The sequence below is a fragment of the Sphaeramia orbicularis genome, chromosome 24, assembly GCF_902148855.1.
Source record: "Sphaeramia orbicularis chromosome 24, fSphaOr1.1, whole genome shotgun sequence".
NCBI lineage: Eukaryota > Metazoa > Chordata > Actinopteri > Kurtiformes > Apogonidae > Sphaeramia > Sphaeramia orbicularis.
The window spans coordinates 22,423,337-22,451,259 of record NC_043979.1 but is presented as its reverse complement, the minus strand read 5'-3'; the positions used below and the strand labels follow the sequence as shown (position 1 = coordinate 22,451,259).

Genomic DNA, 27,923 nt, shown 5'->3' with positions numbered 1-27,923 from the left:
TTTTTATACATTTGGTCTGGGTAGTTTTGCTTTCACTCTGCAATTTTGGGAGTGGGCCAATACATCCTGCTGTCATCATCTATGGGGGCTGCGTTTCCGTGTATGGATGGCCATGTGTCTAATGTCCACATAACATTAATTCACCTCATTTTTAACTTCCTCTGTCTTCCATGTGCTTTTCTTCGATAACTTTCTGCAATTTGTCCAAAAGTATGAACCATCCAAAATGTTGCACAGTACATGAACCAAACCATGGATCAGTTTTATCCAGACCAAGATAACCATAGACATTTGGAGGAGGTTTCATATCTGCACATTTGGTTTAAATCAACCTGGAACATCTGAAGGTCCAGACCAAAGGTAGGTGTGAGCGTACCCCTGGTGTTATTGACTTATAGGACAGGGGTGGGGGTACATGTTCGTGTACTGCCCTTCTGGTTATTTAAATGCATCTCTTTTGGAAGCTTTCCAAAAGTGCACCAGGACGAGCTGAGTTGAAGCACCATGGATCATCTGGCCTCTGTACTGTGTTTTTCAGCAGGACACAGAGTACCACAGTGTTCTGTTCCGGACCCAGGCACCACACCATCATTTTTGGACAACGGCAAAGTCAAAGTCAAAAGAGCATTTTCATTAGGAGACAAAATATCACAATTGTGTGTCCTGTGTTTCAGAATTTGAACTGGAGTTTTAGCAGAAAGAACCTAAGACCAACAATGACTTTTGTTTGATTTAAAAGTACAAAGTGTAACATAACAGGAGGATGTTTTTTCCATCATGTGAACAAACCATAACAGCTTCAAAATGACTGATTTCCTTGACTGTTGTGGTTGTTAAAATCCATAGATAGCAGCGTATACACTGATTTATAGGTTAGATCTGCTATATAAATCCTTACGCTCACTCCAGAGGTCTTCAGTGCCTCTCCTCTGCTAATCTACAGCAGCAACACCAGCTATCATTAGCCTACAAATGGAGTCCACAAATGTCACATCTTCAACTTCACCTCAGCATGAATGTTACATGGGCCAATATATATTTGAGGGACTTTTGAAGTTCATGGGATATATCTTGCATATATCTTTTTTAAAAGTAAAAAAAAAAAAGTTTTTAATTTTCATTATGATCATGTCTTTATAAATTCCATAATTATTATTTTTTTTAATAACTTAAATCTTTATTGAGTTTTATGTAGAACTGAAAAAAAAAAACAACAATAAAAATAACAGACAAATGAGAGAGAAATAAGTACAAAAGAAAACAATATGCCCAGGCAGCAACAGTCAGTCTATTGATTTTGTGTAAATATAGTCCATTTATTCCACTTTTTATTCACTTGGGGTTCTTGCAGTCTGAGTCTGTTTGTTAATTTTTCCGTTAGAAATATTTCTTCATTTGTGGATATCCACTGGTCCTTTGATGGAATACCTTCCCCCTGTTTCTTGGTATAGTTTTTTTTTTTTTGCAGCTATTGATAGTATTTTCACCAAATATTTGTCCTTTTTAAGAATGGTAATGTCCCGAAAGTTACAAAGATATAGAACATCATAAATCCATGGAATTGGATAACCCAACACAGGGTACAGTACATCTCCAATCATCTTCCAAAACATAGTAATACATGGACATTTACAAAATATATGTGAATGGTCATAATTATTTAATTATGGAAGCAATCACTTATTAATAAATGATTAATAAATAATTAATGAATGACTAGATATAATAAAATATCTACTAAGTAACTATCCAAGTTCAATAACCACCACCTTCTACTCAGCTAAACAATGATAAAATGAGCTCATTCAAAAACTGTTTTGATTGCATTCTTTTTAAGTTGAGATAATCATGACAGATATTTCTTTTTTGGTAATATATAAAACTTTATATGGAAAATAACAAATTGTATCTGTGTCTGAGAAATCACTTTCAACTAAGTTACCCATTACAAAAACACCTGTCAAGGAAATGTGCTAATTCCAGATCACATGACCTGCTCCACATGATGTCATTTCCTCCTGAAGAAAACACTGGCAAGACTCCATCATGTGTTCTTTCTCCTCGTTCTTAGTTATTTAATATAAAGTAGTGTGTGAGTCAAGTGTGTATTTATCACACTCTTATGTCAACAGTGTTACTACAATATCTTTATAAATAACTTCCAGTTTTACTCAGTTGTATATATGACATTTAGAAGAATCTTTCTGTAAAAATGTCATGTGGTGTTATGGTTATGTTGATTTTAGGCCTGAAAACAGCAAAAATGTCAACTTTACCTGTCAACTATGTTACCCTGTAAAGGGAACTCAAAAAGTCCCTCAAGTATATATTGACCCACATATTGCACCTTGGTGAATTATAACTTTTTGTGTGGCTATTTTCACAAGTTTGTCTGCTGCACCGATGTTTAAAATAAGAAAAAAAGGTGAAAAGAAACACACAGTACAGAGAAAAAGGACACTGAGGTCAGCACACACACAGATCAGTGTGTACACACATAGAGACAGACTCCATTTGGTCTGGTGGATGGTAATGCTGTGGTAATGAGTGTAAGCTGGACTCATGTGAGAGGTGAGTGGGTGCAGCCAGGCTGGCAAAACCGCACTCAGACCTGCAGAAATGCACAATACGACATGGAAAAAATGGGATGTTTTATGCGGAAGTGCTGCTAAATCCTATATTTGTGTAACTGGCTTTAGAGCCTGTGCGGATGGGATAAGAGAAAGTGTAGTATAACACATCCTCATATCAGTTTACCTCTGCCCTGCCTGCACACGTACACATGCATGTACAGATATTACAGTGCATCAGGTCATTTCCCCCTCAGCTCTTTACTTCTTTTACTTTCTCCACTTTGCTCCTTTTCGATCATGCCTCCCTCCATCCCATTTTATCCTCTTTTCTTCTCCCCCTTCAGCTTAATTAGTCTCTTTTCACCCTGCTCCACTGATCCCTCTTTAAACTGATTTCAGTCTTATTCCCATTCCTTCCCTCTCCGGTTCCCTGCCTCATGACTCATGGAGGATATTTTTCAGTGTCACAATCAGTCGGAAACGTTGGGTAAATATAGATCAGTAGCCTTAAAGACGTAGTCGCTACGTGTGAGTGAACACATATCACGCCTGACTACACTGCGGACACGCCCCAGGGAGGAGGAGTTTTTGCCGAGTCGTGATTTCTCTCCTTTTACATCAGCAGTGTGGGGTGATTTACCTGCTTGGGAGCACGTCGCCTGTCTCAGGTCTTAAAGCTATGGCAGTACCTTTAATCATTGTCCTACATTTTTGCTCCATCCTTCTTTCTTGGCTTCATCTACTCTTTCTTTGGTCCATAAATCATATCTCATCCATTGAGACATTCCAATTTGTACATGTGTCTGAACTTGATAATAGAAAACATTGCAAATCAATTTTGTCAGTAAAGGAAACAGAAACTTGAGTTATTCTTTTGTTGGGACAAAGCTGGAATATGGCATGACAGGCAAAAGTGATAACAATCAAATTCTGGCAAATAAATACTGCAGAGAGCATTTATTTAGCTTTACAGCATGCAGTGACGGGTGTATTTCTGGAGATTTTAACCACAGCTGCTTTTAGAATGAGGAAAGTGAAGCAAAACAATAAATTAGAACCTTTGTACAGGAGACTAAACTAATCTAAACTGGTCCATACTTTTTTGGAGGTCTCTTCAAGGCACATTACAATGTATTATCAAACTTGCAAAATATATAATGAAATATATTAATGAAAAAACTGCATATATCATCGTACATTGTAGAGAAGGAATGCATTTTAGGCATTACCTATGAAAAAAACAAAAACGGATCATTCAGCCACTTCTGTACATCAAAGCGTGGACCTCCCCTCCATTTTGCAGCCATGCAGGATTAACTTGGAGAATCAGCGTTCAGTTTCTATGCTCCATATATCTGGAACAAACTACCAGAAAATATCAGGTCTGCTGAGAGTCTGAGTTCTTTTAAGTCAAGGTTAAAGACTCACCTGTTCACTGCTGCCTTTGACTGAAAGGCTTTTTACTTTTTACATTTTATATTCTCTTTCGAAACTCTGCACTGCAACTCTTACTTTAATATGTGTGTTTTTATATTTTTGGATTTTATGTGTTGTTTTCTTACTTGCTGTTTTAATCACCTTTTACATGTTTCTTTTATAATGTTTTCAATGTGTTCTTTTTCCCTTGTCGTTGTATTTCAATGTCCTGTGTGAAGCACCTTGAATTGCCTTGTTGCTGAAATGTGCTATACAAATAAACTTTCCTTGCCTTGCCTTAAATATATTTTCTGATTATTGTGTTTGTCATTTCCTGATAAAGAACAACAGACACTGATTAGCAGACGTGCAATAGAGGACCACTCAACTAAAACATGCCTATTTTATTGAGCAGCTTAAACCTGATTTAATTCCCCATTCCATCCCTCATTTTTGGTGAACCTGCCAAGCACATTTTAGTTGATTGGTTATTTTCATACAACTAGTTCACCAAAGCCTAGAATGTCTCTGGCTCATTTTAGCTCCAACTGACAAAGGGGATGTTGTGGTTGAATGATTGTCTTTTGTTTTCCAGTTAAATACTATACATCGCGCTTTATCGGGATGTGACCAACATTAACACTAAGGCCAATATTTAAAAGAAACTGCAAATAGAAATTGGTGTAGCACTACCCTTGTCCAGTTGCAAGGTTGCTCCAATTAAGTGATTGAATTTTATAGGAGACCTGTGATGACTGCTAAATGATGCATGATATTTAATTTCCTGCCTTGCAAGTTCCAGAATAATTGAAAAAACTGGAGTGCTCCATATTCTGAGATCCTCTCTGTATGGGTTTATGTAGATTTATATCCTAGATCTATAAATCTTACTTGAGAAGGAATCTGAAAAATGAATGTATTGTAATGTGCATAGTGTTGAAGTCAAACTGGTAACTCAGATATCAACATTTCTTTTTTGTAATACCCATTCTCTCATAAATGAACAGCAGTTCACATTTTGACCCTATGCTGTATCTTAAAAGTTATAACCGACTGGCAACTTATTTTTTATTTATTAATGACAGAAATTTGGTGAATCTTAACTACTTTCATTCTGGAAGCATTTTTCTTGTAGACTTGAGTGACTGATGATCTCATGTCATGTATGTTATCACTGACAACATATTAATAGGCTATATCTGGAGTCTGCAACCCATGGCTCCTGGGCCAAATGTGGCTCTTTAGCCTCTCTATGACTCCCCTGGTCAAAAAAGATAAGGAACATTTTGAAATGAACTGAATGAGTCATTACTTTTTAACATTGTCATAGGCCTAAAACTATTCTGACCTTGTCTATCTGCACAATGTGAAGGCTATACACAGAATAAAACATTTTTTGGACAGCATATAAACCAAAATGTATTATTTTCTTGCCAAATTCAATACAAGATGCTCAATTTGCATTTGTTCGTAGTTTGTAAGTAAGTCACTCTACATAAAAGTTGAGCTTTTTCCCCATTACACAATGCAATTACGTTTTAGAAATAGAGTCCATCATTAAAAAAATGTACAAATCTTGAATGTTTTCTTTCATGTAGTTGTATAGTTTCATAAATACACCAGACTTTGTATTGTTGTGTTGGAAATACAAAGTTAAATAGCTAACTAATTAAAAATAGGCTAGAGCAGAGTAGCCACCTCATGGTAAAATGTAGATGGGTTTAAATATTGTTTTTATGGCTCCAGTCAGATTTCTTTCTTCTTTTTCAACACAAAAATGGCTCTTTAGGTTGTAAAGCTTGCTGACCACTGGACTATAGACATAACACAGAATCCAAACTATGTGCTACAGTGGCATGATGAAGATTATTACTGCAAAAAATATTTAGTAAGAGCTGAATCATCACTTATTCACATTTTTTAAGTTTAGCAGATTACATTCAGTCTGAACCTTTGCTAGATAAGAAGGCCTTTAATCACATTTTCCACCCTCTTCTTTTCATAATCTCCAACACGTGAAGAAACTGTGACACATCCAAACTGAACTCTATGAGGTGTTGATAAGGAACTATTAGTGATTAAAATCCACCCATGCACATGTGCATATACACAACTTCTGCTGCTAAATCAGTCTCTGATAATGCTGTTTTTGTTGGGAGGGTGGTTACTTTCTCAGCTTCACATAAAAAAATACTTAGCAATTCTTTGGATATGATGAATTGAATGATCTGTTTATACATCATAGAGAAAACAACCAGGAGAGCTACAGGCTTTGACTCCCTTGGTGGAAGAGTTTGAGCAATGTGGTTTGATGTTTTTTCTGTAACCATTATTTACCTAAAATGATATATTTTGTGCTTAAGGCCTTCTTATCATAAAATATAGCCTCTTTTCTGGGCTATTTAATCATGTAGTAAGCCTCCTTATGACTTTTTATGAAAAAGCACATGTCACTTTAGAACATCTCACCAGTCCAGACTCAGTCAACATAATTTGACCAACAGACAGGCTGCTAGCTAACGCGCAGGGTTCTGGGTTCCTGGTAAATCACAGATTAGATGGTTTATGACATTCTTTGGGGTGTTTCACCCAGTGAATGAGGCCCCACAATTTACAGGGATTACATGGTGTGCTTTATATTTAGGTATGCACATAAAGAGTGAGAGAGAGTGTTGGTGAGAGTAGAGCTTTTGCACGTCTGTTTTAGCACCATGCCAGAGCTAATCCGGCCAGAAGCAGCAAGCAATGGGGCTAAGAGGGGCCGAGTTTCAAAACAAACATGACCAAAGATCTAACAAGCTCCATTTAATCTACATTCATAGGGGTTAAACTTGGTCCAGAGGCCGATCAGCTAATGCTAAAGTGTCACTAAACAAGTCACTAATCCTAAAGTAGCTAAAACGACTCTTTGTCCTTGCAGTTTCATTTAACAGAGACAGACGATCGTGAAAATCTGGTACCAAGTGTTACAGAAGTTTTTAAGATATTTTCACAAACGAATATTTGATATACAGCACAGAAGGAAAGGAGCATGTGGATGAAATAGATCTAGTGTGGCAGGACGTAACTCATGATCCAAAATTGGACATATGTTCTAGGGATCCTGGTGCTAAGTACTTGTTTCTTTAAAGGGACTTCAGATTTCTGGGAAAGTTATGAAGGAAGATGTCCAAAGATGGTGCAGTTAAAGTAGAATTTTCACCTCTGGAGAGACCTGATGTTCAAGTGGTGCAGAGCATGTGGGCAACTCAGTGTTGCCAGATGGGAAATGACAAATTATTGTACCAGAAGCTTAAAATTATCGAGTTTTGAGGAAAATTATTGTACAAATCTGATTTGACGTACGTTGCTCAGGACCATCTGCTCCAGTAAAACATACCACAGACCGTGTATAGTATGTCATATAATGCAGTTTCACCTTTAAATAAACTAACAGCACTGTTGGAAAAAAGTTGCCACTGGCAGAACAGTGCCCCCACCTGTGTGGTGTACAGGATGAACTGGTGCACTGAACAGCCCAGAATATCAGTCATATTTAAAGCAGCATATGACTTTCATCACCTATTTTCATCCAATCTGTAAAACCTGATGGATAGCCTAAGTATCACACATCTGTTAGTCTTTCCATGATCACACATCTGAATCACTTCCCTCACACAACTTCGAAGTGTACTCCATCACAAGCAGGCTTTTTGTTTACATAACAAACCAAAACCGAAACCAAACCATCACTCGGGCCTTTTCGGAATTCAATGCAGCCGCAGCAGCAAGAAGCACTGAAGCTGTTTCTGTGTTTGTCGCTGTTACAGCCGTACTGCGGCTGTGTCGAATTCCCATTCCCACAATGCACTTTGCAACCAAATTTCCAAAAAGGTCCGAGTGACATATCGGTTTGTTATGTAAACAAATGGACTGGTTGTGATGGAGTCAACTTCAAAGTTGTTCACCATGAAGGTAGTGATTCAGGTGTGTAATCATGGAAAGACTAACGGATTTGTGATACTTAGGCTATGACTCAGGTTTTCTATATTTGGTGAAAAATTGGTAACGAACGTCATACGCTGCTTTAACCATCTTCTTAATCATCATGTATCAAGGTCCTGTATCATAAATATTTTCAGACTTAATCTTTTAGGAATAAACATCAATCAATCCACTTAAAAACGACTACAATGGTTGATAATTGAAGAACTTTCTGAATAAAGCTGTTTCACAGTTTTATTGTATTCTAAACACACTTTCTAAATCAAAAATGAAAATCAGGTGTCTCTTCAAACAACACTTTACTTGAGCTGCTGAAACCTTAATAAACTTTTGTTTACATTTTGTACTGCTGTGCTACGTTGTGTATCACTCGTGCTACGTCATGCTTTGATTGGCTGTAAGGAGGCATATGAGGCAATGTGCAACATCAGGTTAAGTGCAGGATGTATCCTGTTTGTGTTTGCTAATAGCGATGTATTGAAGGGGTGAAATTATCATACATTACGGGATTTCTGGAATTATTGATCATACATCGTACAGAGGGAGAAATTATCGTACAAATACAATAATTATCGTCCATCCGGCAACACTGGGGCACCTTCTCCTGGGTTTGAATCCCCAGAGGCTGGACCATTTGATCTTTGTCATTTCCTGTCTCTTTCCAGTTTATCAGCAAAAATGGCTTAAAATTAGTCATCAAAATAAAAATAAAAAAAACATTTCATTTCATCTCTGATGTGTTGTTTCTTTATAATTCACCTAGAACTTCCACGGTACACTCAGACAGAAGATCAAGTGTTTCAGTGAACAGCTCATCAGTTCTTGATGATGAAGTGAAACTCGTACCTTGTATCTGGATGTAATAAAAGCGCTGGTCAAAGACTCCATCCAAGGTGACAACAGGAATTTGTAGGCCTTTGGACTTCAGTACAAAATGATTTTGCAGCCCAGGAAGCTTTTAATTGTGACTGTTTGCCATCATTCACTTTGAGCTTTCCAGATAAAATGACCCTTTTTTTTTTAGTTCACCTGTCGATAGGCCATGAGCTATTGTGAAGGCACTGTATCCAGCGTTGGCTTCTTCACTTTCGCTGTCTTTGTCATATTTGTCGTCATCTTTGTCTTCGTCTTCATTTTCTTTCATGATTTCTTCAAACATCTTCTCTGACAAAACTACTGGTCAGATTCATTTCAAATTTTATTTGTAACTTCCTTGGGACAATGTCACAGTTTTGAGAAATTTAGATTTTTGAATTTTTTGATGAATTTTTGAAACATTAATAATTTGCCTCTACTTATAACAGGTCATATTTTGATGGTTTATAACATGGAAATGGTTAGAGACACCAGTATAGTTACTACTGAGCACTGATAGGAAGTCATATATGGACTTTCATTTAACTAGTTGCGTTCTCCTCCAGTGAAAGTACCACCCACTTCTATTGGAAGATTGATCTCATGCATCAACACCACAGGACTCTAACATAGCGGCAGAACCTGACAACCTCACAAATTCAAGTTGTTATTGATTGTTGATAAAACATGCCAGTGAGCTACAGGGGCATTGGTCCTATTTTTGTGTTTCTATTACGAATGCACCCGTGTTTCGCCCTGTGGGAAATCATTGTATTGTAAAGCTAAAGCAAGTCCTAATTCCTTGCTGGATCATTTTCCACTGATTTATGGTGCTCTCTGCATCAAAGCACTGGTATTACTGAAATGAATGAGGATGTCATGATAAATATACGTGATACTAATGTTAGAAGTTGCTGTTTTATTGCAGTAAAATACAAATATATTATTCCTTGCCAATTTAGGTCTAACAAGGCTGTATTCTTGAAATGGAAAGGAGACTGGGTTTTTAGTCTTAACATTAACCACACAAAGCCTCAAGGTAAAATTTTCTGCACCTTATCCTGCAAGAAAACACCTAATAAGTTTTGATCGCATCATGAAGAAATGCTACAGCTATGGTTTTTGTGTTAATCTTTTTTTTTTTAATTAACCATTATCAACTCAACCAAAAGAATAATATAAGTTTTGCATCATTTCATTGTTAGTTTATCTTTTCCCAGTATATTGTGTCTACAGTTGGTGAAACTTTTCACAGATGAAATTACTGCACATTGCTTCAAAGTGCCGTTTTATTCATAAGGCTGACTCTGTCTGACTTTTCATGAAAAACGTGCAGGAATTTTGTTTTCCCTAGTGGTATTTTCTTCCTCGGTACATTCTGCATGTAATCTTATTAGATTTGTGAGTATCACCTTGCACAAAAATGGAACACTCATGTTTCCTAATTAAAATCTCTTGAAAACACAGCATTCACAACACAGCAACCTTTTCCTTATTTTATATAAAAACAATATAATTTGAAAATAAATATGCTTTACTGCTTTACATAGACACAGAAAACATGTTAATAGTAAAGAAGAGACAAAAAAAGAACTAATAGAGAGGGCTCCAAGACCGATGGCAGACAGGATGAATATTGTTATCCGATTTTTAAAGTAGTGTTGGTGTTGTGGTAGTGTAAACTGAGCTGCTAGCAGTAGTTTATTTGTTTTTGCATCTTGCAGGATGGACAAAACACAGGTTTGCTACTTAAATACTTAAATACATCTAACGCCGACACATGGACGTGCACACCTACAATCGCGCACTCACACATATACACAGATACACAAACACCTGGATACACGCAAGTTAAAAATCTACACAGCACCCACGCCCTTAATAAGATAAGAGGGGCTGAAAAATCCAGAGGAGATGTCTTCAGTACAAACAATCTATTCAGGGAATGTTAACAAATCATTTATGATTTTTTTTCAGGAGTTTTTTGTTTCTTAAAAAAGCACAGAGAGTCTCCATGCTAAGAGTAGCCATCTGACCTTACACACATGGGGAAATAGGACAGCCACAGGTACATAACACTGCATATATAAATAGACCAAATTAAATATGGGTAGAAGATTGAATACTGAAAAATACTCTATAACATTATAAATTATCTAGAATGTACTATGGCATAAAGGGATATTAACTCTTTCCCCGCCATTGACGAGATATTCCGTCAATTGCTTCCCAACGCTTCCCCGCCAATGACGAGATTTTCCGTCAATCCGTGTTTTCACTGTTATACTGTAGTTGGAGGTGTTGTGGATCATGTGAATTACTTTCCTTAGTCCAAAAACAAACAATTAAGCAGCTTTTTCGGAAAAATGACGGGCCGGGTTTAACGTTTTTGCACTGGAGTCTCCGTATCCCATGGCAACGCATCCAGCGGCAGTCACTGAAGGAGGAAATGAAGACTGCAGGAACCGCGCGCAGTTTCAAAAGCCTTAAAGATGATTATGGAGACAGAGTCTGACAATTCAATATATGATGGAGCTACAGAAGAACCATTTAGAGACAGGAACGGAGAAATAGAAGGTCAGGGAGACGGACACGGAACACGGGAAACAAGGAGCGGCTCAGGTCCGACACGGAGGTGCGGGTGGGGGGGGGGGGGGGGCACAGAGCAACACGGAGAAAATGACAGACAGGAGGAAGAGAAAAGAGACATTTCTAGGGGACATTCAAGGAGAAGACAGACATACAGACATGGGACAAGACAAAGGAAAGCTAGTGTTCATCTGTTAGAGTGAGTTCAGATTCAGACTGAGGACACAGAACATATTCAGCTGTAGAATGTCAGCAGGACACATGGAAGACACTGTTGGATTTGGCTTTTGTATGAAATAAATAAATACATATATTCATACAGAGATAAATAACTAGATGTCCATAGAATTATTTACAGATCAAACACAGCAGCTGGTCCAACAGGAGGACCTGGTGCAGCCAAAGGCCAGAAATCTACAGTATTTAGTGCATTTGTTTCTTTTTTTCTTGAAAATGAGGAATATTGAGGTGTTTATATCCAAAAGCTAAACTACTATGTGTTAGACTTATAACTGATGTATGTAAATGTGCAAAGTTTAGAAGGAACCTTGTGCTTTACAAGATGTTCAGTCTAAAGTTTGGTGTGGATTCCCCTAACATTTTGTGGAATGATGGGATATCTTAGAGCTGTTTGTTACTATTATTGCTGTTATTATTATTTTATTTGTGATTTTGAAGACAGTGTTACTGTTGGTAAATAAGAAAGAGTCAAAAATGTAAATAGGAAATCAGTTTTCTCTTGAAAATCAATATCTTTGAAAAAAATGCAATTTTCTCAGCTTTTTGCTCAAAATTCAGTTTTTTCCTGAAAATGACCAATATTCAAATGTTTATATCTCACGAACGAATAAAGATAGAATAAAATAGTTTTTTGTGTTTAAAAGTTGAAGTTCTGTTCTTTCTTTTGATGTATTCAGTGTTCACATACTCCTAACACAACATTTTCAGTGAGCCTCCAAAGATTAGTGAAAATGACCAAAACGGCTGGCGCTGGCTACCAACTCACTGGAAAATGCTCTGGCGGGGAAAGAGTTAAGTATGTACAAGTTCAGAGAAGATATGTAATCAATGGATTCTGTATTGAGTTCAACGACTAACAAAACTACTCTTGAGAGTCCCCTCCCCTGGAAACAAAAATAATTTAAAAAGCACTCAAAGGATTTCTCAGTACATTTTGTGAGGAACAGTTTTTCAAATGGAATCAAACTACAGTATATAAGATGTTTTCAGTGGTTTTCCATAGCAATACATGATGCTATATTGATGACCAGTATCCCTTTAAAAGTATATGGCACTCCAAAGTCTCTTCTACACGCTGATGATCATGAGAGTCAAAACACTGGAAATGTCCACATCAGTCCCGCAAAGGAAGAAAAATCACGAAGAGACAGATTTGAGAGTCCCGTCGGCTTTCCCAGATGTCCCGTATACTCCATCCATCATTATAGAAAACAGAGCGTTACCACGTCCTCTTCGGCCTCACCCGCTGTTTTAGCAGTTAAATATGTCTTAGATTGAGAGGTTTTGCAATTGATGATTGACACACAACCACAGTAGACTCATATCCAGTGAAAATTGCATACATTGAATTGACAACAAGACTATACACCTGCACTGCAAGCCTGTTAGAATGCAAAACCACATGGCGGCTATTTTGCTTTTTTGTCAGATGATGGGTTTTAGTTGTAGCAGCATAACAATTCTGTACTTTTTTTTTTTTTTTTTTAAATCATGGTCTATTTACACACGGATATACAGTGGGAGGAAACTTCAGTTCAGTCTTTCTGGTTTCGTTCTCTCTCAGTCAGTCCAAGGGGAATGCTTTCCACAGAAAAGAAGAGCTTACGGTTCAAAGGTCAAAGTGCTGTGCTGTCTCTACAGTATTCCTTCATCTTGTATATCTGGTGCTGCCACCTCTCTCATCTTCTTGGCTTGTCACATCTAAACAAGTGGAAAAGAAAAAGGAAGATACTATGAGAACAAGTAAATTCATTTGCTCCTGATATACTGGCTAATCAGACTTATTATAGTTTTAATTAACATTATTTAGCACTTGAGTTTCTTTCAGTTTAATTACATATAGATTAATATTATTTTACTTTCTTTTTGAGCAACTGACTACTTTTTGTTTGCTTTTTAATTTTCATGTTTTTTAGATATCATGAAGAAATTCTTGATTCATAGAACCTGAAAAGTGAAGGATGGGCAAATGCATGGATGACATAAAACATAATTAATGACGACATAATTGTTAATTACATGTGCAAATGACAAAAACACCTACAAAAGTAACATCTGTAGCCATTTTTGGAATCTCTTTTAATTGTAAATTATGCAAAAAAAAGATGAAATGGACATTATTGCCTTCCCAACATTATTAGCTAGAAGACAAATACTCTTCGGATGGAAATCAACAACCGCCCCAAAACCATTGTCATGCTTTTTCGAAATTTAGGGAAATTTAGGGCACCATGGTTAAATACTTGAAAAAAGCTTAAAACACTCTAAACTACAAAAATGCGTTTAGTGCAGTTCCCCCATACACACATTTTTTTGGTGTGCTATATATACTTGTGTGCTCTTTAATAATATTAATAACACTGCATGTCCATATTTTCAGCGTAGGAAAAAGTATATGATGTAGGACCAGGGGTGGGAGGATGAGGGGTTGGGAAGAATAGGCCATGTTGAATACTTTTGAAATGGAATGTTCAAATGTCCAATGTAACTTAAATCTGCATCAAAAAATGATACATAAGTATGTAATAAATGAGTGTGCAAGAATGACCCTTTTTCATGGATGCAGTTTTTTGTACTTATTGCAAGTGTAACTATTTTCCTTAAAGCTGCAGGAGCCAAAATCATAAAAGTTGGCCAGAATTGGAAAACACAAAACTTTCTTGTGCAGCTCTCTCCTCTAGGTCCAAATAAACTTAAATGTAAATACAGATGTTATTCACACTGTTATAGAAAGTGTAACTACCTTTCCAACTACTACCAAACTGAAGCATCAGGGCACAGCAGAGCAATAGCTTCGCATCCAGGTTGTTTCTGACAGAAACTGAGCTGTGATTGATAATTACAACTGTCAATCACAAAGAAACCTCCCTATCTATCCTAAAAAAACTGCAATTGGCAAAAAAAAAAAAAAGTGTCACAGTTTAGATTTTCTTGTTTTCTTTTCTTTTCTTTTCTTTTCTTTTCTTTTCTTTTCTTTTCTTTTCTTTTCTTTTCTTTTCTTTTTTCTTTAATTATTTTCTTTATTTATTTCCTTTTTATTATTTTGATTTTATTACATTTTTTTTTAATTTTACATTTTATTTATTTTTAAATTTCATTTATTAATTTTTTTTTTATTTATTTATTTATTTTTAGTAGTAGTGGCAGTTTTCAGTTTAGATTTTCTACAGACTAGAAATACAAGTAAGGAGTAGATGCAGTTCTATCATGTCCTCTCAAACCACTTTCACAATATGATAAAAGTAATATATATTTTATGTATTTTATATGTTGTTATGTAATTTTTCCCCAGCAACACTAAAGAACTATAAAGCTCTGCAGCTTTAGACTATATTGTGCAAAGCAATTTCTATGTATAACATAGACCATTAACACTGAAGGAAAACATATTTTATTTATTAATTTATGTATTCATGTATTATTTATCAGGGATAATGCAGTGAAATATATAAACATCTGATGTTCTGCACAAGGAGTATAAAACATTTATTTAATTTCCAACTCTTGTCCCTGGTTTCAAGACTTTAACTGCAATTCTACTATGTTTTGGTTTCTGTTGCATTGTTAAATACTGTCTGTATATAGTTCTGTTGTTTTTAAGACAGACCTTTTATTTTTGTTCCAATGCACTGTATGCTCTTTCTGCCGCTAGGCATCTCTTAATCCAGAAACAGCGACTAAGTCAATTACTGTGCAGCGCAGATCCACCACTTCTGTTATTACCTTTCACAATAAAAGCTCTAAACATATGCACAGTGTGATTGAACTTTGCACTGTGTAAAGAGTTTAATCCAGTGCTCAATACTGTGAGTCAAATTATTGTATTGTATTATTTATTCTTCTTGACTTTTTGTTAACTATAATAACAGTGTCTGTAAAAGACTGATATCTATTTTTTTCTTGAATATGTCATTTAACTAATTATTCCTTTCTATTCTCTCGGGGGGGGTTTGTATTTTTTTGTGTTATATACCCGTTGTGAAACACATTTAGTCTGCCTTGTGCATAAAATGTGTTCTATAAATAAAGCTGAATTGAAATTATCATCTTTACAACCTGATTGTGTCTCTTTCTGATTGTGTCTTGGGCGCATCTGACGTCCTCCCAGTCAATAAACTATAAAAATGCATATATGCAGTACATCACTTACTTGCAGGTCCTCTCGTTGAGCTCTAGTTGGCGTTCTTTACAGTATTCATCTGTGTGTTTGCAGGAACACCGGCAAGTTACAGGATCCTGCACGAACAAGCGCTTCCTCCTCTCTGAGCAGTGATCACAACATGGCTCACAAACACTGGATAGAGAGAGAGAGATGAGGAGGGAGAAGAAGAAGGAGAAAACCAGATTATCACTGTGTAATATTAACGCCCCCCAAGAAATGTCACCCATTGGTCAACGTCTTCGTACGCTCCGGTTTGCTCTTCGGCACCAAAGAGTAGCATGTGACAGCTGGGTAATGTTGCACACAGGTTCCCACAGAGCAAGCATATATTCAAGCAGTAAAATCACACACACTCCAAACCCTCCCCTTCATTGATTGGATCGCTTATAAAATGCTTTGTATGTGTTAGACATGCAGTAAGCTCTAAATCGGTTCATGCAGCACAAAACAACACACATCTGCTTTGCATGAGTCAATGATGCCACACTCCAAATGGTCAACTCTGATAAAGAAGACTCAAGGGTCTGCATGGTGCTCCATTAAGAAAGATTTAATTTTATTGAGTGAAAACTGAAGACTATGTTTCCCACAGAGAGACATCAGTGGTTTGAATGACATTTCTTAACAAGGAGGAGAAAGCGGACAAATGAAGGCTCAGATACCTTGATACACAGGTTACAAACAGACAGAGGTTTGTTGTTTCACAGTTAAGACCACAGTTAGATCATTTTATTTATTATTGTTAAGGAAAATACGGGTGTCTTTTGTATGGTTTCAGAGACAAAAGCTGGCAAACAAAGACACTATTACACTACTTGCAAAACAATTTACAAATCCTCCCATCGAAGAAAAAAGAAAGAAAAGAAAACAGGCAATAGATAGCCATCATTCATATCTTCACATTACATAAAAGTACCAGTATTATGCATGGGACAGCAAAACCTGTTTGGAAAGATGAAAAAGAACAAAGAGGGGAAAGGAGACGGGTACGAGACACATGAAAGCAGCACAGACTCAACAGTGAACGCAGGACCGTGATTACGATCCTGGTGATCCCGGCTGCAGATACAGGGACAGTATGGGCTGGTCTGCAAAGCCATGCTGGTGGATCTGTGATCTGTTTTCTGCAGAAGGTTCAAGTTACAGCTAAAAGCCAAACTGAAATCTGTTCACAGCAGCTTCTTTAACACGTGTTAATTATCAACCATAAATCTGACTTGTGTGGCGAGTTAGAAACATGTCGTATCTCGGGTTTCTTCTGTTTTCATGATACACTGATGAATCTCATCCCAACCTGTTCTTATCCATAGGGGTGATATTCTTGCAAAAACGGGAGCTGATAAGGTTGGGAGGAGATTTGATCGGAATTTCAGGGGTAAAGATGAGTTATGGTTTGTGGTGTGTTTATTGTTCAGTGAAATATGAATAAAGAGTACTTCCCTGGTTATTGGCTGTTATGTTAAGTTTTGCTGAAGCTATGTTAGCAAAACATGTTAGAAAGCTGGTTACGGATATCTGACTTTGTATAGCCTGACTGGCAAAACAAAGTTAGGACAAAGACACGCAGTTTGTTCACAGATGAAGCAACATGCTAATTAATGTGGGCAATGAAATGCTGCAAATTAAAAGGGGCAAATGAGCTCCTCCCAAATGAGCTTAATCATGAGAAGCGCAACACTCAGGTGCAGGTAGGTGGAGAAGGCAGAGCTGACATACGCATCGTGATTTGTTTTGTCGCGGTTTTTCTTTCGTTTTCTCTTTAGGCCTTTGCCCTTGCCTTTCCGGGGTTTTCTGGAAGAGAGAGAGCACAACAACGCAGAGAGATGCCTGAGAGACTGAAAAGAGAATGGACGATGTGCTTTACAAATCCTTATATGTTGATTGCTTTTACCACAAGTGATTCATGATTTATGTTGAATAATGTGGAAATCAAAGTCATTAGTCAAGGAAGGTTATTGTTCTTGCCACTGATTGATAGTTGACTTGTCATACATTGTGGTTCACATATTATATACACACACAGCTTGGCCAAAAAATAAAATACTCTAAGATTTTATTAAGCTGCCTTTAGCGTTGACTGAACCATACATTTGCCGCTGCATCATTTCAACAAGATTTTGCAATGTCATTATGTAAATTTCCACCATTTTTTAGACACATGAACGTAGACTTGGTGAACTGAAGCCACTCTAGATCATAACACTGTCCCTACAGATTTGACTGTAGGCACTAGACATGATAGGTAATCACTTTTCTTCTCACTGGAACAGGGTCAATCTTCTTCCATTGAAAAACAGACAAATTTTATTGTTGCATAAGAAATGCAAAGCTACTCACTGCAAATTTAACTTAATTTGCAGATCTTGTGTTAGCTGAAAGGTATTAATCATTGCAGTAATTACCTAAAAAAAAAAGAAAAAATAAATAAAAAGTTGGTGTCCAGAGTTAAATCCTGATGGGGACCTATTTTTGGCCAGGCTGTGTATATAGACTGCTAAGTCCAATAAGATCACACTGAGGTAAGTACTAAAAGTACCGATATAGGACAAGCTTCAAGTATCGTAATATAGTTTTCAAAAGCTTCTGTGAAACACTGAATGTAATTCAGTCAGAAAAGAACAAAACAAAACATGATGAATCCTAAATGTTCCATGAGAAAATCTTATTATTGTGTAAACTGGGTGTAAAAATTTATTTTTGTTATGACGATACAATGACTCTGCAGTGTGTGCAAGAGATTAATAGTCTGTGGTTTGGCTCTGGAGGCTGTGCTAAAATTTCCCAGATGGATTGAGGACAATGAACTTGGACTTCACCAAAATTACATCTTTCAACCTATCTGGGTCATCTCTTTATGGCTGATTCAACTTGTTTCGTACAATGGGAATAAACTGGCTTATAAAGCATACACCTGGAGATTCACAGGTGCAGGCTGGATCAAAATATCTGTTTGCATGTTCAACAGAGAGCCAGGGTGAGCTATTTTGCACAAGCTTTTACTGCGATGTAAACAGGGGAAAACATGTTTTGCTGTGTTGTATGGCTACATCTCAGAACAATGTTTCTGACACAATGATTTTCACAATAAAGTTCCAATACGTAAGATCTGAACATGCCCATATGCTTGTAATGTTTGTGTTGGAGTTTGTTTTGCTGGGAGCTAGTCATCTTTATGTTTTCCTATTAACACCATCCACTGGTTTGTGAACTAATTGTTTTAAGCCTTCACTTTATGCTTTGGTTATTTCCATTTGGCTTATTTTGGAGCCAGAAGTGAACATATTTGAACAAAAAGCTGGAGCTGGAGAAGCTAATGCTAACCACTAGCCTACTGACATGGGAGAATGGTAAACTTCATGACACATTTGCATGACAAAACCATTGGATGGTCTGGTTAACGTAAATACTTAGCTATATCTACAATAGTGGTGTCTGAGAGGTGAAAATTAAGATTTTTCAACAGATAGAAACTCTGAAAGTAAGACTTTGCCACTGCACAAGTTGTTAATTACACCTGCCAATAAAAGTCATCAGCCTTAAAATCCAACCATCATTGATAAAAGGCCCCAAATATAGTGAAGGAGAGTATAGTGAATCCTGGAAACAAGAGGATTTTCTGGCAAAGTCCACTTCATGAGCTATTATCGTGAATGTAGACAATCTGAGAAGTCATTACCTCTGAAATGGATTTGACTAACATCAACAAACAGCTGGCTCCCACTGCAAAGTAGACTTCAACACAAACACTCAAGAACCTTTCATAGTTCACCTTTTTAAAGCACTGTCAAGGTTCATAAACATGTTCAACCTTACTGACCAAGATGGAGGTGGAGAAACAGCACATCAGAACTATAAAATGACCATATAAGCAAAACATCATGAGGTCGCACTCATACAGCATCGGATGACAAGTAAGAAATCACATATAATAAAGACTGCCATGTGATTGGACGATGGCATGTGTAGGAATGTCCTCCCTTTTAACGAACTTCACAACCTCAGCAGGAGGACTGACTATCCGGCCCCTTGCTACTGTGAGGTCAGCAGCTAATGGTGAATCCAACATGAAAGCATGAAAACATGAGAAGCAGGAGTCGAATGGGGGGGTTGAACGACCCTGAGACCATCACTTTGTAGTGACACGCCGAAAAAAGTCGGGCTTGTAAACAGTTAGAACAAGGTTAAAGAGGAGGTCTCAAAACTAACTCTTATCTATATGACAGACGACCTGACATAAAAACCGAAATACAACCGACAGCCCTGCGGTGGAGAGATATTAACGACTGCTAGCTGAAGGATGATTAAAGTGCTTTAATGACACTCAGCACACTGACTTCTGTTGCATGGGATGATGGGAAAAACACTTAAGCAAGGACCATAAACACAAAAGTTTAACAGGTCTTCAAAAACAGTGTTATCTATATCAGAGCAGCCAGGAACAGTAAGTAAAGATGAGAGGGGAGGAATGCAAAGATGAGATAGTGATACGGAGAGAAGGTGTAAAGGACACATATAGAGAGGGCAATGAACTCATCAAGTGTCACTCATTCACCTGAATGGACTGAACTGGTATTCCCCCTGTTTATCACCTGAGAACTGCAAGCTAATCTGTGTTTAGTATGGTGTGATTTCATGTAGAAGCTTGTCTGCTGAGTTTCACTGAGGAGTATTTCTGTATGTAAGTGCATTTATGGGAAATAAATATGCAGTAGGTGCAAAAAAACAAACAAAACAAAACAAAATGAGACAGACTGATTAAATTAAGAGCATACTGGTTAATGTAAAGAAAGGCTGAGAGTTGCAGATGAGAGAGTTTAAGAGTTTGTTTGCAAAGAAAAACAGGAAAAAGATCAAATCTCAATCCCCATTGTTGCCATTGAAAAACCCCAACTCAATTCATAAAGAGTGCTGTACTCACTTTTCTCTCTGTTCTTTCACCTCTTTCTTTAACCTGAAAGGCAGGAACAAAACAACACGACATTAGATCACAGCATGCTGTTATTTCCCTGTAAACAGATACATATCAAGCTCATCGGCAAAAGAGAGCGACCAGTAGGCCCATTATCAGCATGGGTGGGCTTGCATCAACCTTTTCACATCATGTTACATCATCTTTTCTTTACCAGAAACTATGATAAAAGTGGCTTTCACTTTCAAATGCTTGGTTTGGTAAAATGCACTTCATTCGTTGGGAAATAATGCAGTGTACACACTCATTGAAAAGCACACAAAAGGGGTGTGTTCATCAATGGATATACACACACACACACACACACACACACACAAACATGACTACAATAGTGCGCTGTCAGATTTGTTTCACTTCTCGATCGGGTGACGACTCTGACTGATAACAGAACTGTGGAGCAATAAACCTGCTGGCACACGCTGGATGTAAAAGTGTTAGGAAATAGTGTTTTTATTCAGGAAGGTCACAGACATTCAGCCAAGTTTCTATTTGATGGATGGCTACGGTAACTTCTCCTAAGCAGACTCAGCAACTGATTAAGAATTCTGTGCATAATATGTTAATTATCTACTGATACTGTGAAATCTAAGCTATTCGTACTTTACTTTATGAGTCATCTGATGATCGCCTGCATTGTTTTTTCAGTTATATGGATATCTATGCATGTATTCACATACTTATACATAATTAATTACAACTATAAGTGCAAATTAAGTCAAAATAATGCAATAATAACAGTGCTGAAGTAGAAAATGTTTATACAAAAGGATGCTTTAAAGGAAGTGACATTGGATAGGTATTGCTAATGCATTGTAAGCAGCATTTCAGTGTTAGAGCCTGTGAAATTCCTATACATTTAACTACTTAAATTACTTAAAATGCTCTATTTAATTGCAGTGAATCATTTGTTTTACATCAAAACGTAAACTAACAGGCTGCTATAGAGTAAAATGTAGTAAAACTATAAACTGGCATATAATAAAGATACTAAGGAGCAGTAAAAATGCCTTAAAAGTATGATTACTTTCCACCCTATCCTGTAAACATTTCTGAATACATATTACCAACACATTAGCAGCAAATTAGCGATCATGTCCTCCACAGCAAATTGGCATAAATTTGAGATCACACTAAATAAATCAGCCACGGTTTGTATACATTTAATAGGATACCATAAAACTTTATAGCTAAAGTTGAGTGGTCAGCAGTGAATGTCAACGCAGAAAAGTAGTGATCAGTAGAGCAGTAAGTCCAAAGTAACAGTTCTTTAAAAACTGTGTCACTAAACTGGGTGTTAAATATTGTACAATTGGAGATTTTTCTGTCATCTGTCCTTTCTACAATATTTATTTGCTTATAACAGTTTTCTGAGACTTCTGAAGGTGATTGACTGATTCACATTACACTTCCCAGATCTCTGCAAAAACATCTAATCTGACTTTTTCCAACACGTCTTCATTGACTGACCTGCACAGTAACACCATCATTTGTTAAAAACTGAAATTCAAGTTCAAGTTCGACTATTATTTTTTGCTTTGTGTGACAGCTTATTCTACTGCATCCAAGAAACAAGGAGTGAACTCTAATATGTCATTATGTTTACATTTTATTATCAGATTTTTTGCAGCAAATCTCATCTGGCTTTAATAAATTTCTACTAGTCAGAGAAGCAAGGATAACAGACTGAATAACAGACTGAATCCTTCTGAATTGCATAAATAACATCCTCAGTAACTAGAGGAAACCACTCTACTACGACTCGAGGCTATAAAGAGGACACACGGGACTTATCTGAGAGCAGCGATCAATAACTAAACACCTATGTAGCTCTAGGAATGACCTCCACATGCCACAGAAGGAATAACAGACTCACTGCAATGTGCACACAAATGTATCTGTGCATGTGGTCAGAGCGATGGCATGACGATAAACCCTTCAGTACGACTACACCGATCTGCTGGGCTGTGCTTTAACTTCACTCTTTTGAAAGGCAGTGAAGTCAAAAGAAGCAAAGATAAGATAAACATCTATCCAGATATGAATCTGTTAGATGTGTCAGCTGTAAACTGACATTAGTAACTTGGCATGTGTTTAGTAAACCTCTGCTCTACTTCACAATAGCTCGTAAATCTGTGTTCTCGTGTGGATGTTTTTGGGTGTATGTCGGTGTCTGTCCAGAGGATTCTTACCTACACTCACATGCGCTGTGTTCTGTAAAACTCATGAAAATATCATTCTGTTGCCTTTGGGGTTTTATTCTTTTAATCTGTAAAAAAAAAAAAAAAAGACAGGAGGAAGAAGAAGATGAACTGTCAGCGAGTTGAATGAGATACAGTGTGTTGAAGAATAAATATAAAGACAGACGGACAATCACATGAGACAGATGGGCAGATGGAAAAAAGTTTTTTAAATGTATAACACATGATGAGAATAAACACATGTGCATGTATGAAGTAATAAGATCAAGTTTTACATTGAAAGGACTTAAAATGCATGAGGAAAAATGGGTACCGAACTGATTTTCAATTGATCAGGTGTATGGAGAAGACCTGAGCACGTTTGGACCTGAAGTTAGTGATTCATTGAGAATGACCCATGTACGGTTTTTAAAAGCACAAAAATAAATATGACAACAGGTCACCTTTTTAAAAATTTGATATTAGAAATGTAACATTTTGGCAAAGTGCACAACATTTGGACCAGAAGGACACATGTGAATATCCTCCTGAGACCCAGGAAAGTAAAAATTTTGACTTTTTTACATTAAATAATGGTCTTGATTGGAAACAGCATAATGTAATATTTTTTTCAGATACATTTTGTATTTTTTTAATGGAATGTCCTTTGCAGTGCAGTTTTGTTTTTGTTTTGTTTTTTTAGGTAAAGCTGTGAAATTCTTGTCCCCTACAAAGGACAAAAATGCATTGCTGGGTCTCAGGAGGATATAAGGAGGATGTTTAAGTAGATATTAAGTGGCCCAAGTCGACTTCTGGTGTGACATTAGTACAGAAATGAAAAGTAAACTTAAAGCAGCTTACCTCCATTGTTATGTTATAGCTGGATGTTGGCATGCACTGCAGCATCTCATCACTGCAGCAGCCGGCGCAGCGCGTCAACACCACGCATGACGGGATGAAGATGTGCTCCACCTCCTCTGGATATTCCTGCAGAATCTCCACCAGCAGCTCCCGTGGCTGGCACAAACTCTTGTTGTACACCTCCATTAAAGGGATCACTAGGAGACAAAATCAGTGTCTGTCAGTGGAAACATTGTCTCATGGGTGCAGAAACAATAACAATCAAGGAGACGCATGTTAAAAATATGGCAAGTTGAGGCATTGAAGGAGAAAAAACAAGCAGATACATGCATTAGGCACAGATCTATCTATCTATCTATCTATCTATCTATCTATCTATCTATCTATCTATCTATCTATCTATCTATCTATCTATCTATCTATCTAGCTATCTAGCTTTCTAGCTATTTAGCTATCTTTGCAGGAGTTCTTTTCTTGAGAAACATATTAGGACACAGACAGATAACACATCAGGACATTAGTGAGCCTAAAACAATGTCTCCCAAACAGCATGAAGCCAAACCAAACATACTAGGCCTGAACAATATCATGAAGTTCAGCTTCTGATTGTTCAAATTAGATTGGGCAACACTGGGATTGTGCAAAAATAAAATTGTGGGCCAAGAGGGTGAAATTCCACTCTGTAACAAGTCTGGTCACCATAACATTTCCTCAGCTTAACCTCAAACAAGAAAGAATGTTGTACAGGAATAAAATGTCCAAATGTTGAGATCTCAGGGTGAAACTGCTTTTTGGTGTTTGGAGGGGGGGGTAAATGTGACAGGGTCAGAGTACATTGTTGTCCACCAGGAGGCGATCATTTCCGCTTTATCATCAAGGTGAACCTCAAACCAGCCCTTTCCCTTTTGGCTGACTGCCCACTGTAGATTGTATTCCCACGGTGCCCAGAGGGACACCTACCGTCATGTGGACCTCTCTCTGCTCCCCTCGGTATATGGGCACTCTGTAAGGGAAATGGCAAGCTGTTATCCATTTCAGATTGTACAACAGTTTAGAAAAGAGCTGTCCATGCCCTCTACTTATCTTACCATAGTTGCACAAACCCTATATTTACATTCTGACATTTGTGATGCCACAATCAGAAAACCACGCTATTTCTTATCTTAGTCTATTTATGTATATAGACAATATATAGAGGAAATGAAAGTCATGTTAATGCTTCTACACCAGTTTAAATAGAATAATGTTTAATGCATTCATTCAGCTGTTTAATAAAGTCCATGTATTCAAATAAGTTCACCTGGCGCACTGAGGGTTAACAGTTTGTGATAATTTTGTTGTTAATGTCAGGCTTGGAGGCGTTCAAGGCCTAATATGGCCACATGTTTGACCAGAGGCTCCACAATGTGCCACACTGAACCAGCTGACCTCAATTCTTACCACATCAGCTACGTGGCACCAACGTATAAACTAAGGGATCAAGTATTGTTTTGTTTTGATATTACCAAACATTTAATGTGTGGCTCCGCTGTATCTATAGCAACAAGGATTAATAACAGCTGCCAATAAAACCTGTAAGAATTTGGGTCCGCTTGATTCCCTCTCAGTGGTTAGATGTCACTACACCAGTCAGATTTTGGCAAGTTTCCACCAGTGCGCGTTTTTACGCACGACTTTTTCCCTGGCGTTCGCACGTACACACGCGCGCACAGACACTTCTACGCACAGTCACCGTCAAAGGCGCGCAATATCTGGCAGGTATTGCGTGAGACCTGCTCCTGCAGCACTTGCAGCTTGTACTGGTTCAGTCGGTGAGACATGGAAAGAGTCGCATCTGATACTCGTTTCCAATCCTCAGTGAAAAGTAAAACGGCTCTGATTGTGTTGGTGCCGCAGTCTCCGCCCCTTCTCGGTGGTGTGAGAGTGTCAAACTCTGAGACCCCGGTCCTTCCAAAACACTGGATACTGCTTTATTAAAGGATTTGTGTCAAGCTGCGAACAACGACCCTTAAAACAAGTGATGAAAGGCCGGTGGGTAATGAGCAGTGAGGGCTACATCCTGGGACTGTTCCGCGTTTATTGGGAGGCTTAGGTGTCATTAAAGCAGGCAATTAGTTAAATAAACACTTATGGGACACCACTGGGTCTGGAGGGGGGTCCGCATCTACATGAGGCAAGTGGGTTTAAGTTACAACCTGAAACATCTTTGACCCTGTTCAGTTGCAAAGTCCGAAACAACCCTACAAAGTCTAATTATGCTGCTGCAAATGTGCGACTGTGTGCAGAAGCGCAGTTGTTGTGTTGTGTTTTTTTTTTTTTTTTTTTTTTTTCTACCTTGAAACCTTTGCTCAAAGCCTCCCAGGACAAACTGCTCTTGATTAATGATTATATGGAAAACGATTTGCTGCCCTCTTACTTAAACAGCCAGTAAAATTGTCAAAACGGTCTATTAATCTGTAAAGAGTCGCTTATTTTCTCTTAAAAACGAGACATCTCTGTGAAACCAGGCACTTTTCCTTCACTGAAGTGGGTTAACCATGAGAGCGTGGAGTGAACCTGCTTACATGTCCTAATTCAGAATGGAGCCGCTGCGCCTTTAAAGCGTAATAATATCTCCAAGGTGGTTTAAGAGCAGGCCTGCAATCACCCAACGCTAAACTTCACAACATTATTTAAAAATCATCACAAATGTCACATTTGCTTCACAAAATGCGCACCTCCCACGACTGTGTGGGATAGGTTTATATAGTGTCCGTTTTGCGTAATGACTGTTTGATTCTCTCCAAAGCCACTAAACATTTCAGCTTGTTCAAACACGAGCAATGACCTAGTCAGAGGAAAGGCAAGGACGAGCTACATATTAATGACCAGTGACTACATTTCGCAAATAGAGGTCGAATGAAGTTTTTCTTTTTTGCCCAGGTCTCTGTTTGGCTGGAGGCACTCACCTTGACAGCTGACAGCGTCAAAAATAATAGTGTCAAACTGTCAATAAAGTTCATGGTGTTAAAAATCCAATCCAGAGGCAAGTAACGCTTTAAAATCCAAGTGGCCAATGTGGCGTTTTGTGCTTAAGCATGAACTTTACAAGTACAACAACAATAACAAAAGTGGACCTGCTAAAACTTCTCTAAATAAGGGGAAGGGGCTTGTAATGGAAATTCCATGGTGGTCCCAGGGTCGGAGCATACAATCCTTTGCGCATAACCTCTTCTCTTTTCAACTGTTGCCAATAATCTTCAGTATATCCAGAAACACGAAAATCCAAGACGCATAACGTCTCACATTGTTGCGCAGCAGATCTTTATATTCTTGCAAGTGAATAGCAATCCACATTACAAAAATAATCCCATGCTTGTTGCGCCAGCCGTCTCCAAGAGTCTGTCCATTGGAAACTTAGCAGCCTACTCCTGTGTGCAACTTGAACCCATGGATGACGTTTAGTTACAAAGAAAACCGCTCTCAGATACTCGTCCCATAAAACTTTGCGTATTTGCTTTGGCTTTTCTCCCTGTGCTCTGTCACTGTGCACTAAGCAGGTCAGCTCTCTCTAAGACAGAATGCGTCCACCTCTGTCTAGCTCTAGCCATACTGTGACCGCGTAGTTGCGACTATTAGGAGCCGGACGTGGATGATTGGTGGATGATTAGAGGGGGGAGGTCTGTCCTCAATGGCTGATATACAGCACTACGCGCTCTTCTCGTGCGTTTTTTTTTTTTTTTTTTTTTGCAAAGTTTTAACAATTAGACGTCGATTCATGTGATCATACCACCAGGAGCTATTAAAACCCAGAGCACCCGCCTTTGGAACTAACCTCCTCGTGATACCGGCTGAAATATCACCGTGGTCTTTATTTTTCATCATTTTAATCCTAGTGAAGATTTCATGAAGAATATATACTAAATAAAAATAGACTGAATAATATATACATGTACATTAATGTCTGGAAATTATCATTCTGCAAATTGAGTCTCCTTTGAAATTGTCAATATTGAAGACATGATTGAAAAAAGGTAAACGACACGCACATCCAAAAATAGGAGGTGTGCAGGATCCCAAAAAAATTTAACCATGAAAAAATAAATTCCTTTATTTTT

The 27,923-nt window shown here is 37.7% G+C and overlaps 1 protein-coding gene across 4 annotated transcripts; it reads right to left on the bottom strand.

The window, feature by feature from the left end:
- Positions 1-1,817: 1,817 nt before the first annotated feature.
- On the bottom strand, positions 1,818-27,518 carry vegfab (vascular endothelial growth factor Ab). Of its 4 annotated transcripts, XM_030128866.1 has the most exons (8): positions 26,775-27,514; positions 24,787-24,829; positions 23,827-24,023; positions 22,978-23,054; positions 20,738-20,770; positions 17,536-17,610; positions 15,808-15,951; positions 13,076-13,358 (listed from the first exon to the last, which is right to left on the bottom strand). In XM_030128866.1, exons 1-8 carry the CDS (start codon positions 26,826-26,828, stop codon positions 13,337-13,339), a joined length of 645 nt encoding a protein of 214 aa, XP_029984726.1. In that variant the 5' UTR covers positions 26,829-27,514; the 3' UTR covers positions 13,076-13,336. The 4 variants fall into 4 exon arrangements, with proteins under 4 accessions (XP_029984729.1, XP_029984726.1, XP_029984728.1 ...); XM_030128869.1 differs by lacking the exons at positions 13,076-13,358; positions 17,536-17,610 and adding an exon at positions 1,818-1,828 and having other exon boundaries at positions 15,775-15,951; XM_030128868.1 differs by lacking the exon at positions 17,536-17,610 and having other exon boundaries at positions 26,775-27,509.
- Between the last annotated feature and the right edge of the window lie 405 nt (positions 27,519-27,923).